We start from the raw sequence: 15,942 nt of genomic DNA on the forward strand, positions 1-15,942 counted from the left end.
GCACCGAACACACCGTGCACAGAACCAGCACATGTTCAGGACTGCACCGAACACACCGTCCACAGAACCAGCACGTGTTCAGGACTGCACCGAACACACCGTCCACAGAACCAGCACATGTTCAGGACTGCACAGAACACACCGTCCACAGAACCAGCACGTGTTCAGGACTGCACAGAACACACGTCAACAGAACCAGCACGTGTTCAGGACTGCACCGAACACACCGTCCACAGAACCAGCACATGTTCAGGACTGCACAGAACACACCGTCCACAGAACCAGCACGTGTTCAGGACTGCACAGAACACACCGTCCACAGAACCAGCATGTGTTCAGGACTGCACCGAACACACCGTGCACAGAACCAGCACATGTTCAGGACTGCACAGAACACACCGTCCACAGAACCAGCATGTGTTCAGGACTGCACCGAACACACCGTGCACAGAACCAGCACGTGTTCAGGACTGCACCGAACACACCGTCCACAGAACCAGCACGTGTTCAGGACTGCACAGAACACACCGTCCACAGAACCAGCATGTGTTCAGGACTGCACCGAACACACCGTCCACAGAACCAGCACGTGTTCAGGACTGCACAGAACACACCGTCCACAGAACCAGCATGTGTTCAGGACTGCACCGAACACACCGTCCACAGAACCAGCACATGTTCAGGACTGCACAGAACACACCGTCCACAGAACCAGCATGTGTTCAGGACTGCACAGAACACACCGTCCACAGAACCAGCACGTGTTCAGGACTACACAGAACACACCGTCCACAGAACCAGCACGTGTTCAGGACTGCACCGAACACACCGTCCACAGAACCAGCACATGTTCAGGACTGCACCGAACACACCGTCCACAGAACCAGCACGTGTTCAGGACTACACAGAACACACCGTCCACAGAACCAGCACATGTTCAGGACTGCACAGAACACACCGTCCACAGAATCAGCACGTGTTCAGGACTGCACAGAACACACCGTCCACAGAACCAGCACATGTTCAGGACTGCACCGAACACACCGTCCACAGAACCAGCACGTGTTCAGGACTACACAGAACTGTCCTGCTGTGTTGTGTTATGCTGGAAATTACAGTTCAACTTGCAAACTAAAGGACGGTCCTCTTATTTTCTGAATAGATAGAAAATCACTGAAATCTTACACCAACAATAAACAAAAGAAAAAGATATGAATCAAGGAGAGTTGTCTTCAATTTCCCACAGGAATTAGTAAAAACATTAACTTTCTTGGACATACATGCCCTAGGGCTACTTGTAAATAAATGTAAAATAGATATATAAGAAATTGACAGGTACAATGATATACTATATTCCACAATAGACATTGAGCTAGTTTTTATGTGTTTTCTTAAAAAACATACCAATATTTTGATTTTCACTGACTATCGACTAAAAAGTAAGGTAGATTAGAAAGAAAGTGGACACCCAGGGGCAGGTTTTCTAAAGTAAGACATCAGAAAGTCGTAACCCTCCGCTGACCGCCCCCCTCCCCACCCAGCCTAACCTGACAATTACTACAGATTAGCAGAGTTTATCCAGTCGGCAGGGGCCACATTTTCCCTGCTGGCAGCTCCATAACTCATCACATTAGCATAACAACAGCCTCACTACAACTCGCACAGACAATTGCAACCTGCCCTCCACAATCATACATATCTCTTCAGAACAGTTAAACTAGTTCTTCAAGAGGCCTCAAACTAAACCTGGAAAATTCACCAGAACTGGCACTGACAACTCTCCTTTGCCACACACACATCTCGACTTGCACTAATAATAAACAACAGGAAAAGTTACAGCAACCCTTCCCTCCCCACACATAGATCTTCTCCAGAACAGCTCTAATCTCCCAACAACCCCAGTAAAACCACCCTCCTTCCCAGACACTTAATGCCATTTCCAATAGCCATGTCTCAGCAAACCTTACAGCTCTCGGGTTCACTAAACAAGCATTTATCTCCCCTTAGTGGAGGCTGTTTGGAGCAATAACAGTTCTGAGGGGGAAATGTTGATCAGGTTTGGGTTCGAATCCCGTTTTATCGGCGGAGAAACGGGAAACAAAAGTGTGCACAGGTGGGACAAAAGCGGCGGGCTGGCGACACGGATTCCTGCATATTTAAACAGGCTGGGCAACAATGCTGCTGACGGGCTGTACAAACAACACTGTCCTAACACAACCCAAGTAACACAGCCTACAGAAACACAGCCTACAGAAACACAGCCTACAGAAACACAGCCAGTAACACAGCCTGGTTCAAGCAACAAGTCTGTGGGGTGTTATAATTAGGGGGATGTAACCACGTACATAGCCTTCTCCAGCTACATGGAATCATCAGGAAGGGGAGCTGAGGAATATTCTTACTACACATGAGCAAAGCACCTGAGGATAACACCACTTCTGTATGGGTTTAAGAAGTACCATGCAGAGAATAGCACTTTGAGACCAAGTCTAACAGAGTAATAGGCATTAAGTAAGGACAACAACAACAACAGCCCAGGGTAGTACATAGGTAGCACGCACACAACACTGCCGAGTGTTCAAAGGTCGGCATAATCACTCACCACCACCAACACCTGACAAACAGCACCTTTACCTGGCCCTCCTGGCCCCGCCCACGACACCTGAAGACATTTACCTATTTTTCTCGTCAAACTTCTTCTTACGGCTGAGTCGGAAGGAGCGTGACCGTCGAAAGAAGGAGGCGGCGCGGCTCATGGTGCCTCCTTAAGGTGTTGCCCTCCCCACGCTTCCTACCCTCAGACACAGGATTTCCACCTCCCTGCACACGCCACTGCTGAACCTTCCCTGGGGGGATCGTGCTGTAACACCGCTGCCTGGAGGACGCTCGCAACAATGTCTGCCTTTATACAGCACCAGCGTGCAGGGCAGAGGGGAAAGGGTCACAAACTGTCACTGGGCAGACTGGCTGTAGGTGAGATAGCCGACCTGGACTGCACCAACTCACAGGAGGGGGGGCACAACAGGTCGCTGCAGGGTCGTATCAGTACCAAACTCCCCTGCCGTTGGTACCACACAAACAATGCTGATGTCATCAATGTTTGTACACACCTCCTGCATGGCATGCTGGGACAGGACAACAACGTCCTACCGGTAGAACTAGTCCCCCCCACAATTAGCACCCCTGCATGGGGGTTGGTATGGCCTGGTTACATACACAAACACTGCAGGGACGGCCCACTTGTGGACAGGGATGGGGGTGCAGCCGGCTCTCTGGAATCAATTATGCACCAGGAAACAGGATCCCGGAATTCCCTCCAGCCCACCAGGAATAATGGTGTCATCTCTACCCCCTGGCAGCTTCCTGGTCATGTCCACTTCTCTAGAGCAGGGGAGCCGAACCTTTGGGGATATTTCCCACTCATACAAACCCAGTACTTCAGGCCATGCCCATACACCAGGCCTATAATCCCCAGGGATCCAGCCAGGCCAGCCAAGGTGACCCAAACTTGTCATTACCACTAAAGGCTCCACAGACTGAAGCCTGCATGTTCACATGGGTAATGGCAGGCTCTGGGCACAGGAGCTAATGAACGGTTGGTGTAACACGGTAAAGTACAAGACTTATAATTAGTGATTCTCATTCGCTGGAACGTTTCTGTATCTGAGGGGGAGCAAAGCCTCCTGTTGTAGCATGCAGAATAACTGGTCGCTTAGAATAAACGGTTTCTGTACTGTAGACAGAGACAACGGAGAAACCAGGACTCGACATAAGCAAGTACTGTAGAAAAGTACTTGTCTCGTTTGCAGGGAACATTTCTGCACTTGACAGAGAGAAATGAGCCTCACATTGTCGTGTGTGGAACCTGTGGCTTCAGGTGCAGCCCAGACTGACTGGTTTGTGCAACACAGTAAAGCACAAGTGTGTCTCAGGGGTATCTCCTTAATTCACAGGGAATGTTTCTGCACTGGAGAGAGAGAGAGAAATAAGCCTTTGGTTGTAGCTGGGGGGATTATTGGTACCTTAGATTCTAATGGTTAGAATGAACAGTTTGTGATTCTCATTTGCTAGGAACATTTCTGTCCTTCAGAGAGAGAAATGACAGAAGTAAGCCTCCTGTTCTCCTGTGGATTAACTTTAGCTCTAGGTGCGGCCAGAATGAAGGGTCTGTAACACAAGTGCTTCGCATTAGCAGGGAATGTTCCTGTATCACTACTGCTTTTACACACCTCACAGCCTCTGGTGTAACGTAGAGACTGGGGGGACTACTGCTGGACCCAGGCTGGACAGCTTCCTACGACAGGAATGGTTTCTGCACAGCGGCAGATTTCTGTGGCTGAATTATTGCCACTTATACATACCACAAAGTCATACCTAAATAATCCTACCTGACTGTAAACTCTCCTCTCCTCTAAATCTGTGGTATAAATAATATGTATTATGACTGGCTCTAGGCTGAGCAAAGCTACAAGCTAGTTACATCAACACTAATCACAGCAGTGTCCTCTGGCTGCTGTCATTTTCAGACAGCACATTGACCAAAAGTTTATGTATAACACTTAATAAGTTATCATGACTGACGTTAGGCTAATTCTAATGGTTTGTGTGCTCCTGTGCAGTAAAGTACACAAGTGTTTTACATTAACACTAATAACAGCAGTTTCCTGTAGTTATATTGGTGCCACTTGTAGACGGCACATTGGAGGAATAGTTAGTGGGATACACTACATGTGCAGGAGTGTTTTACATCAACAGTAATAACAGCAGTTTCCTGTGGTTATATTGGTGCCACTTGAATTACAAGTTGTAGACAGCACATTGAGTGTAACATGTATCATGACAGGCTTCAGGCTATGCTAGGAAGAAGGAATAGTTAATGTGATAGACTGCTGTACACAGTACAGTACAGGAGTGTTTTACATTAACAGTAATAACTGCAGTTTCCTGTGCTGAAGTGCTGTCACTTTAACAAATTGGTGGGAGTGAAGTGAGCCGTGCTGGTAATGTGGGCTATTACACATCTACTACATTAGGGGACCGTCCATTACACATCTACTACATTAGGGGACCATTCATTACACATCTTCTACATTAGGGGACCATTCATTACACATCTACTGCATTAGGGGACCGTTCATTACACATCTACTACATTAGGGGACCGTTCATTACTGCTCCTGGCAATGTGGGCTATTACACATCTACTGCATTAGGGGACCGTTCATTACTGCTCCTGGCAATGTGGGCTATTACACATCTACTACATTAGGGGACCGTCCATTACACATCTACTACATTAGGGGACCATTCATTACTGCTGCTGGTAATGTGGGCTATTACACATCTACTACATTAGGGGACCGTCCATTACTGCTCCTGGTAATGTGGGCTATAACATATCTACATTAGGGGACCGTACATTACTGCTCCTGGTAATGTGGGCTATTACACATCTACTACATTAGGGGACCATTCATTACACATCTACTACATTAGGGGACCATTCATTACTGCTGCTGGTAATGTGGGCTATTACACATCTACTACATAAGGGGACCGTCCATTACACATCTACATCAGTGGGGACCATTCATTACACATCTACTACATTAGGGGACCGTTCATTACTGCACCTGGTAATGTGGGCCATTACACATCTACTACATTAAGGGACCGTCCATTACACATCTACTACATTAGGCCTGATGGCTATTACACATCTATATCAGTGGGGACCGTCCATTACACATCTACTACATCAAGCCTGGGTGGGGACTGTCCATTACTGCTCCTGGCTACATTAAACCTGAGTGGGGACCGTCCATTATAGCTCTTTACAGCTGTTGGTCAGTAAGACTGGGTCAGAACGATGAACAAGCTACATTTTTTACAATCTCTGGGTTTGGTTTGGGTACCGGGGTGCAAGTTGATTTCTTTTACCACAACTGCAGTCGACAAACAGAGATTTACTTGCAAAGAACGAACCAGCCCGATTACATCATTCACAGAAATAAGCTCCCTCATTTTTCACAATGGCTGAAACTTGGAAGGATTCCATACTCCTCTGTCAGGGGGCAGGGTCAGGCTGACGTTTTGACAAACTAGAAGTGTGGGAAAAGATGTTACAAACTTAAGTTCAGGGAAACATGTGAAAGAAATACATCTGTATTTTTCCACTGGGGAGCCTAAATACTAACCTGCCCTAGAGCACCAACAGGCAACAGTCCAAGAACAACAAAGTAAAGGTACTCCTGGTAGAAAAATAATCAGAACAAACATGAGAGTCTCTCTGTGGCAGGGAATCAGGGTTCCTTACACAGAGATAAGACAGGAGATGGGAGGATAAGGAAGTCTGTAAGAAGAGACACAGCTTCAGATGGCTGGCTGAGACTTTGGGTCAAGGACTTTCCCCAGGAGCACTGCACTAAGGGTTCATAGCCATGATCAAACCAGGCTGGAGGGAAGGAGACTGTACTAGGAGTGGTAATGAGTAAGTAATGATTTATTGGAAGAAAAAAGCAGACACTTGCAGCACAAAGCTGAGTTGAATTCTTTTGAACAAAAATATCTAACATGTTACGTGCATTTATTAGTCACATGAATTAAAAAGATTCCACCCTAATCTTTCTGAGTGCCCCTGTATTTCTCTCTGTGACTGTGTTATATTTCTCTCCACTGCAGTAGCACACTGAGTAGTCCTTTGGAAGACTTCCCAGTATGAGGGGTTTATTGTGCAGGCAGTACAGGTCGCTGGGTGGCCTTCAGGGACCCACTAACAGGACTGACTTCAGATTGGAAACATTGTCACTCCCCCCCCCCCCCCTGCAATTTTAAATGTAAAAATAACAACAACAGGCCATTGTATAGTCTTCTGCACCCCTGCTTTGCCTGTCAGCCCGGGTATGTCAGCCATGCTAACTCTCCCAAACAGCACAGAGCTTCTCAGCTGTACAACACACAGGAATGTAGCAAATGGCAAACCCAACCCCCAAGCACACAACACATGCACACAAACACTTAAAGGCCAAACTAACGGAACCTCACAGCCATCACTTAACAACAGCCTTTGCACTGAAGTATTCCCAACGGCAGTAACTTCATCCAAGAAATACTGTCTTCTGATTGGAGATGTTTTCCTCTTTTGGAACATAACCTAATAACAACACAGCAAATTTCACATCAATCCATCCATAGCTTCTCCAGTTATGCTGCTAAAACACCGCTAGAAACACTACCGAAAACAAGACTTTTTTGGCGAACGTAACAAAAGAAAGCATCAAGAAACCTGAGGATTCATTGTAAAAATATTCACGACTGAATTCTCAGTCCGTGAAGTTTTTCACATTTACACACTCTAACTGAGAACTAGTACTAGGAGCTGACTGGGGCTGTCCTGAAGTAAAGCAAAGCTCCCTGGGAGAACACAAACAGGGTTCCAGCCGGGAATGTGGGGAATGTGTCAGAACTGATGGAGGAAAGAGTTTCTGTGTCCACTTCAAATAAACAGTAACAGTTTATCTGTGGATCTCTCAGCTAGGGGCAGGCTTCACTGTCACAACAGCCAGGCAGACAACGGATACATCATCGCAGAAAACTTCCAACATGAGGTTCTGTAGGGTCTTTCTCAAAAATACCATGGTTTCGAAAAGTACGATGATCATAAATGGTAGCAACAATCAGAAGAGAGGAAGAGTAAGACTTACATGAACAAACCTTTCTTTCCAAGGATGTTTCAATGAGCACGTGATCGTTTTTCAAAAGATCAAATGTTTTCCAAGAATAAGAATACAGCTGCAACATGAGTTCATTTAGTAATCTTATCAAAATCAATGTCCTGACTACAAGGTAGCCTTAGTGTTCATAAAACAGTACAATAAGCTACATTTTGTGGGTGCAGCCGAATGAGTTTTATAACAATGGAGACTGTTGTACTCTGGTTGTCCCATAGTTATCTTCAAACTAGCCAATCTGAGACAGGTTAAAGATGACATTATGTGACTAACTAGCTGGGAAACATGAATACAAGTATCACACAAAAGCAATAAATAAAAAAATAGCATTATACAATGATAGCAGTCAGTCATTCTTACATCCAGTTTCCACAACATGCTAGTAGGTATCATCATAGAGATTCAATCAACATAAACAATGGTTGCACAGGGGCTCCCCCTGTTGTCTGACTGGAGTACTACAGGCAAACACGTCAGCTTCAGAGACGCCACCCTAAATACAGAGGTGCCTTTCCCTCTTGTGTCTACATGCTTCAGCTTCGGCGGTATCATCCGCAATCTCAGTCTTACAACAGTAAATCTTTAAACTTTTGCGGCAGTTCTATTTTCCCGGTGAACTCTTCCCCACAAATTCATGAAACCTTGAATATGCGTTTCAAACATATTACGGTTACTGTACTATTAATGAATTGTTTCAACCGAAAACTGAAAACAATGCTTAATTTCCTTTTCCTTTCTAAATATTACAAAACTCACAGCACCTATACCTCAGCTATCACTAAGACATCTGTGGCAGCCATGTTTGTTTGTTTGTTTGTTGCTCACCTGGTGATTGTCTCGTCCTCGGACACCATGAGGGGTTCGGGCGGTTTTCCCGCGTACGAGTCGAGGATGTCGACCTTGCCCTTGTCCACGGTGCTGTACACGTCGTTCCCGACAGGAGGCGCTGCTGGTGGGGCCGACATGGCCATGGGCATGCTCATCACAGACTCCTCCTGAACCGCAAAGTCGTTCATGAACCCGGGACCCTGGGAAGAAATAAGAAATTCATTAGTTTTTTGTAAGTAAAGGCACAAAACATGCAGTACTGAAGCTGAACAATAGGTGGTGCCCCTGTAGTGTTCTCCTTGATTGATGAGGATGTCACTCGTCTTGTCTACATTTCATACAATATGATACACGCAGCGTCTGGTAGAGACTACCTAACAGAAACATGTCTCCTTGGTGATTAAGTGTATCTATGGTGATTTAGTGTGTCTCCATGGTAATTTCATGCATCTCCATGGTGATTTCATGCATCTCCATGGTGATTTCATGCATCTCCATGGTGATTTAATGAGTCTCCATGGTGATTTAATGAGTCTCCATGGTGATTTGAGACAGAGGGCGTGACTCACCCTGGCGATGGTGAGCATGACGGTGTCAGCGGTGGACTTGAGCGTGGACACGGCCTCCTCATGAGTCACGTTCTCCATGGTAACGCCGTTCACTGCGAGCAGCCGGTCCCCGACCTGGCAAGCAAACAAGAGTAAACACATCTCCATGGTGATGCTGGCCGGTAGCCAAGTTGACAAGACATCGATGGATCAAATTTTTGCTAGTATGAATTGGTCATAGAGACAGCACAAAATTACAGTAGAAAAACCTTTGGTTTGTCATTCAAAATTTCATGTAGGAGGTCCATGTTGGACAGTTTTTAGCTGTCACGACCCTGTCAAAATCTAAACACAGAAGCTGAAAATTTGTGTTCTCGTACCAGCAGCCTGCTGTCCTGCTGCGCTGCCCCCCTCCCCACCCCGGTACCTACCAGCAGCCTGCTGCCCCCCCTCCCCACCCCGGTACCTACCAGCAGCCTGCTGCCCCCCCTCCCCACCCCGGTACCTACCAGCAGCCTGCTGCCCCCCTCCCCACCCCCGGTACCTACCAGCAGCCTGCTGCCCCCCCTCCCTACCCCGGTGCCTACCAGCAGCCTGCTGTCCTGCTGCGCTGCCCCGCCGTCGATGATCTTGGTGACGAAGATCCCGTTGTCGCCAGGGATGTGCTGGTTCCCCACGCCCCCGGCAATGCTGAACCCCAGGCCTGCAGGGAACAGTAACATCTTAGTACAAACACGCTCCCTGCCCCTGGGGATACACGCTCCCCACCCCTGGGCACATACCCTCCCCACGCCCCCGGCAATGCTGAACCCCAGGCCTGAGAAACATAACAGACACTCATTTAGCTTTCAAAAGGATAACAATATCAAACAGCAAAAATGATGAAAACCATCCAAGTAATTCGTCGACGAAGGCTAGACACAGATAGTAAGTGGTGCCCTTGACCAGCTTGATGTCCTGGGCGCCCCCTCCCCACCCAAGGGGGCCCCCTCCCCACCCCCGGGACGTACCTTTGGTGCCCTTGACCAGCTCGATGTCCTGCATGGCCTCGTACGGCGCGCGGCGCCTCCTGACCAGCAGCCTGACCGTGGAGCCGGCCTTCTTGAGCGCGTCGACGGCCAGCGAGTGGGTGACATCGCTCACGTCAGCCTCGTTCACCTGCACGATGATGTCATTCACCCTAAAGAAGGCAAGCAAAATGTTTTTCCTCAGGTAAATGCACATTGTTACAGAGTGGTATAAATGTGATCGATTGCTGACGTCACGTGTCCGCAAGGCCAAGTAATCCAGTCGTTTGGTCACTTGAATTCAGGGGAAAATAAAGTTTTAACTCATGACAGGTTGATCCTATTGTTTACCTATTGTCCTGGCTTCAGAACATGTCTGTAACTGTTTGAGGGAAACTTATAGATGTTTTGGTTGAAGGAAAATGTTTAGCTGTGAGGAGCCTTCTGACCTGAGCTTGCTGTACAACTTGTGTAAGGGAGAGAATGTTACAGAAGTGAGATAACCTCTGACCTGAGCTTGCTGTACAACTTGTGTAAGGGAGAGAATGTAACAGAAGTGAAATAACCTCTGACCTGAGCTTGCTGTACAACTTGTGTAAGGGAGAGCATGTTACAGAAGTGAGATAACCTCTGACCTGAGCTTGCCGTCTGCGGCGGCGGCCCCGCCCGGGATGAGCTTGGTGATGTAGATGGACGGGTCGTCCCCGATGTGCGGGTTGTCGTTCCCTCCGGCAATGCTGAACCCCAGGCCCTGGGTACCCTGGAGGTACAGAGGTCATGAACTGTTACCTCTAACCCTATACAGCAGAGGTCATGACCTGTTACCTCTAACCCTGGGTACCCTGGAGGTACAGAGGTCATGAACTGTTACCTCTACCCTCTAACCCCGAGAACCCTGTATAGCACATGTCACAAACTGTTACCTCTAAACCCAGACCTTGGGTACCCCTGATAGCTGGGACATACACACATTAACTACCACAACTGTAGCATCAAAGATTTCATGAAATCACACACATCAGCTATGACATCACTGCTTTCAACTATGACATCCTGCTATCAGCTATGACATCACTTCTGTATTCAAACTGTGACACACTTTCCATGCAGACTGATTAACAGAATAACATGTGATGTTCCTACATATACAGACACACATGTACCACACAACGGTTCACAGTTCTAGTTACATGTGAGGCTCATACTCATGCACACTGGATAAACCACACACAGGGATACCTTTTCAACAATTTAGTACAAACATGTTCAGTAAAGGTTTGCGATAACTGTGACTGTCTAAACTTGACACAGGTCTCTCCTTATTCTGAAACATACGTAGACTCTGCGAGCTATGTAAATCAGTTCGTACAACCAAAGAAAGATACTCCCTTTCTGCCAATCACATCTGTTGCCATGACATTATCCTGGAGACGACCTTTGATCTGTGTAACTACTCACCCCTGATGTCCACGACCGGCTGAGGTTAAAGGTCACCTCCCGGCCGACTCAGGACTGGGTAAGAAGGACTTAAGTACGGAGGTCAGAACAGAACATGAGACAAGGTTACTCAAGGTCATGATGGAGGTTAGTCATCAGGCTAGCTGTCGGCCATCCTGATTGGTTAGTGAGTTCAGAAATCCACAGTCCCCGGATCGGCCTGGCCCAGACATGCAGAGAGACAGCTGGGGAAATGTCTGCCCTGAACGGAGGAATGTCTGCCCTGAATGGAGACATTTTAATGAATTGTCCTGTTCCCACTATATAAGAGCATGCTGCTGCAGAACCCAGAGGTTTAGTTTGTTTTTTTAAACCCTTGTAAGAGCGACGCCCCAACTAAAGCCTAGTAGCAGTTATAAAAGCTGTTACAGCAGTTTCCAAGTTTCCTTGGTTTTCCCCTCCACATAAGTTCAAAGATCTGACAGCATTACAATGGTGCAGCAGAGGAATTATGAAGCAGTGAAGGATCTGGTCATGACCTTCAAGTTGTTTGACTACTTAACCTTTCCATGTTTCATTCCCAGTCTGATTTGACCTTTCATTTTTTTAAAACTTCCCTGTCCTTTTTTCCCGTTTGGCTTCAGCTTCCCCTAGCCTTATTTGACCTTCCCCTACTTGAATTGAACTTCTTCAGTTTTATTTGACCTTTCCTAGATTTGATTTTACCTTTCCTGTTTGATTTGGCCTTGACCTGTCTAATTTACATCCTCCTGTCTAATTTGACCTTCCCCGGTCGATTTGACCTCCCCTTATCTAATTTGACCTTTCCCGGTCGATTTGACCTTCCCCAACTAATTTGACCTTCCCCTGCTTGATTTGACCTTTCTCTGTTTGATTTGACTTTCCCCTGACTGACTTGACCTTGCCGCCCCCCTCCCCAGCTGGCTCTGCTGCAGGGTCTGTTCCAGGTTTCTCCGCGGAGCGCGGGGTAGACGGAGGGCATACTTACTCCACTTACCCTCTCCAACACAATCTCCTCATACTCCCAGTCATCGGGCGCACCGTTCACCTGCAACACACACAAACACGCACAACGTAAATATAAACAAACAAACAAACAAACAGACTATCTCTTACATTGCACTGAAGGAACACATGCAGACAACAAACAGCATGAACTACATGTGACAGCCATGGTGCACAGAGGGAAAACTAAATACGGTCATGACCTATGATTATATGAAGGAAAACATGCATGAAAACAAAGCACAAGCCATGAGCTACTATTAAACCATTTATAAGGAACATCTTGGTGTTGATACTTAGCTGTATTGTGACTCACTCTAAAGTCTTCACAAAGTTTGCAATGTGACCTTTCACTACAGACATGCGTGAGTGTGTGTGTGCGCGTGTGTATGCATGTGTGCGTGCGTGTGTGTGCGTGTATGTGTGTGAGTGTCTGTACGAATTTGTGTTTAAGTCTAGAACACTGTTGAGTGCTGCCATATCTATGAGTCTAACATTCTTTACCAATCAAGTATAATTTCTATCAACCAGTCAGAGTTTAGTAAAGGCAGATAAAAGGCAACATTTTTCTGCTGGGTGCTTATTAGATAACTAACAGCAACACGCAGCATAGGGAAACTGAACAGTCCATAAAGCATTATGGCAAAGGCAGCAACTGAAAATACTGGACATGTGATGAGGGTGGAATATGACAATACACTCAAGTGGGTGAGGGGAGGGGGGTGGGGCACCAGAGGGGATAATACTAATAATGAAGATTTGGAAAGAATCTTGCAATGAAAGAAACCAGGATCAAATAAAGCTACGGAGTAGATAAAGGAATACTCATAAACAAGTTAAGTAACTGCACCAGAACCAGCTTTTACACCAGGCCAACTTCACTTGAGACCAGGGCTGCTTCAGAAAAGATTAGCTGAAAAATAGGCTGTAAACAGCGCCCCTTTAGTTCTTACATCTGTTTTTTCATGTAAAATGATCAAAACTTTGTTCTTTCTACTCTGCCCGTTCACTAATTTCTTCTTTTCTGAAACAGCTGTTTGCATGAGGCAAATAAAAACATAATTAACATTGCAAGTGGAGGGGTAGCAAGCTCAAGGGGTGGAAGCATGAGGTTCAAAACAGCTTCAGGCAGGGGGGTGAAGCAGGGGGGTACCAGCAGCTTCAGGCGAGGGGGGTATGCCATACTGCAGGTGGGATGCAGGGAAGCCGTGGAAAAGCATGTAAATGTGCAGCAGCAGCAGCTTGGATCCCAGGATGGCAACTTAACAAAGCTGGGATGAAAGACTAAGTTCTCCTAAGGTTCAGCAATGAAACAACCAAGGCTAAAACGAGGAAAATGCACAGTTAAGAAGTAACCAAGAAGGGCTGAGGATTTTCCAGGCGGAGAGTGGCGTTTCCATGGCAACTGAGGAGCCTTAGCAGCCAGCTTGAGGAGTTGTGAAGTCTTAAGGAGGGGACTTACACCGATCCTGGGGTCTAGATTGTCTGCGTTGACTACTAGCGGTGGGGGGAGGCTCTGATATCCACACAACACCACGAGCACACGCAAGCATGAACGAACGAGAACAACAGGGTTACGCACAGCACTGCGGGGACACATAGCAGTTACCCACAGTACTGCAGGGGCACAATTATCCACAGTACTGCGGGGACACATAGCAGTTACCCACAGTACTGCAGGGGCACAATTATGCACAGTACTGCGGGGACACACAGCAGTTACCCACGGTACTGCAGGGTACAGTTAGGCACAGTACTGCGGGGACACACAGCAGTTACCCACGGTACTACAGGGTACAGTTACGCGCAGTACTGCGGGGACACACAGCAGTTACCCACGGTACTGCAGGGTACAGTTACGCGCAGTACTGCGGGGACACACAGCAGTTACCCACGGTACTGCAGGGCACAGTTACGCCGGGTTTTAGGGACAATTTATCAATTAGTAATTTAGTGTCGGACCTTTGGATCAGCACAAATGTCCACATCAGGTTCCTCTGTAAACCCCACTTGTAGCCCTGATAAGTTATCAGGTTTTCCCAAATCCCCCATTGGGAGCCCTATTAAGTCAGCATGGGGCAGGGTATGTCATGTGACTAGGCTCAACCAATGAAATATCAACATCACCTGCTGCAACATACCTACCCACACGGCTCATCTGCACAACCAATAAAGGAACAAAATCTGACGTGAAACACGGCGACACATTCGGGACTTCTACATCTACATGAGCTGCATGTTCAAGTCACAGTAGAGATTGCAATCTGATAGAGATGCCAATCTGATAGAGATCCCAATCTGATAGAGATGCCAATCTGATAGAGATTCCAATCTGATAGAGATCCCGATCTGAAAGAGATCCCAATCTGATAGAGATCCCAATCTGATAGAGATCCCAATCTGATGGCGATCCAAATCTGATAGAGATCCTGATCTGATAGAGATCCTGATCTGATAGAGATCCCGATCTGATGGAGATCCCAGTCTGATAGAGATCGCGATCGGAGTCTATGTCAACAGAGATCAAGACCAGGATCTCTGCCGGTACAATCAGCGAGCCTACCAGTATAGGTTCAGTGTCTGTAAATTTGTCTGCCTATTCCCTTAAAAGTGAGTCAGAACTTTTAAACTTTGATTCAAGTCCCTTTAGTTATGATGAGCTCAATGGAATGACTTGAAACTCAACTTAGAACTTATAAATGGGAGACCATCCTAACACATGCATAGCTTCCTGACTGTGAAGTCTGTGGACAGAGATCTCAGATCGGGATCTCTACCGGTGGAATCAGCAAATCTGCCAGATCCCAATCTCTACCCTGGCATATACAACACAACTGTGTAACTGCAACAGGCTACACCACTGGCAGGGATGGGACGGCAAGCTAAGGTGGAGTAAAGTAGAAATTAGAGAGAAGCTTTATGAGAAAGGAAACATGCTCTAGAAAGTCGAGGGAAGTAAGAAAGGGGAGATTGTGCCAGGTGAAAAGGTGTTGATTTCTTTGTTTCAATTGAAGATTTACCGAATTTTATGAGAGTCACACTGTGTTTTTGTGAGCTTCCAGGGCTCCAATTGAGACCTTTGCGCTACCTGGCTTTTGAATTAATATGCGCCAACCGAAATATTGTTGCGCTGTGCAACGCGCAACCGGGTATTTCGCACCCTGCAGGGGGACCCACACCACGCAGCACGCTGGCCTGACAGTTTCAGGGGGACCCACACCACGCAGCACACTGGCCCCACAGTTTCAGGGGGACCCACACCACGCAGCACGCTGGCCCGACAGTTTCAGGGGGACCCACACCACGCAGCACGCTGGCCCGACAGTTTCAGGGGGACCCACACCACGCAGCACGCTGGCCTGACAG

The 15,942-nt window shown here is 47.1% G+C and overlaps 1 protein-coding gene across 13 annotated transcripts in view; it reads right to left on the reverse strand.

Annotated features, from left to right (window-relative positions):
- LOC136422405 (disks large homolog 1-like) overlaps window positions 1-15,942 on the reverse strand; it is an 86,404-nt gene that overhangs the window by 20,723 nt on the left and 49,739 nt on the right. For 12 of the 13 annotated variants that reach the window (XM_066410157.1, XM_066410163.1, XM_066410162.1 and 9 more), the window contains 6 exons: window positions 12,560-12,619; window positions 10,749-10,873; window positions 10,117-10,286; window positions 9,694-9,809; window positions 9,128-9,241; window positions 8,556-8,758 (listed from right to left, as the gene is read on the reverse strand). In XM_066410157.1, the coding sequence (XP_066266254.1) occupies window positions 8,556-8,758; window positions 9,128-9,241; window positions 9,694-9,809; window positions 10,117-10,286; window positions 10,749-10,873; window positions 12,560-12,619 (788 nt within the window). Of the gene's footprint in view, window positions 1-8,555; window positions 8,759-9,127; window positions 9,242-9,693; window positions 9,810-10,116; window positions 10,287-10,748; window positions 10,874-12,559; window positions 12,620-14,038; window positions 14,192-15,942 lie in introns of those variants that run through there. The other variant, XM_066410170.1, reaches the window with a different exon arrangement.

This window comes from Branchiostoma lanceolatum, chromosome 17 (genome assembly GCF_035083965.1).
Source record: "Branchiostoma lanceolatum isolate klBraLanc5 chromosome 17, klBraLanc5.hap2, whole genome shotgun sequence".
Lineage (NCBI taxonomy): Eukaryota > Metazoa > Chordata > Leptocardii > Amphioxiformes > Branchiostomatidae > Branchiostoma > Branchiostoma lanceolatum.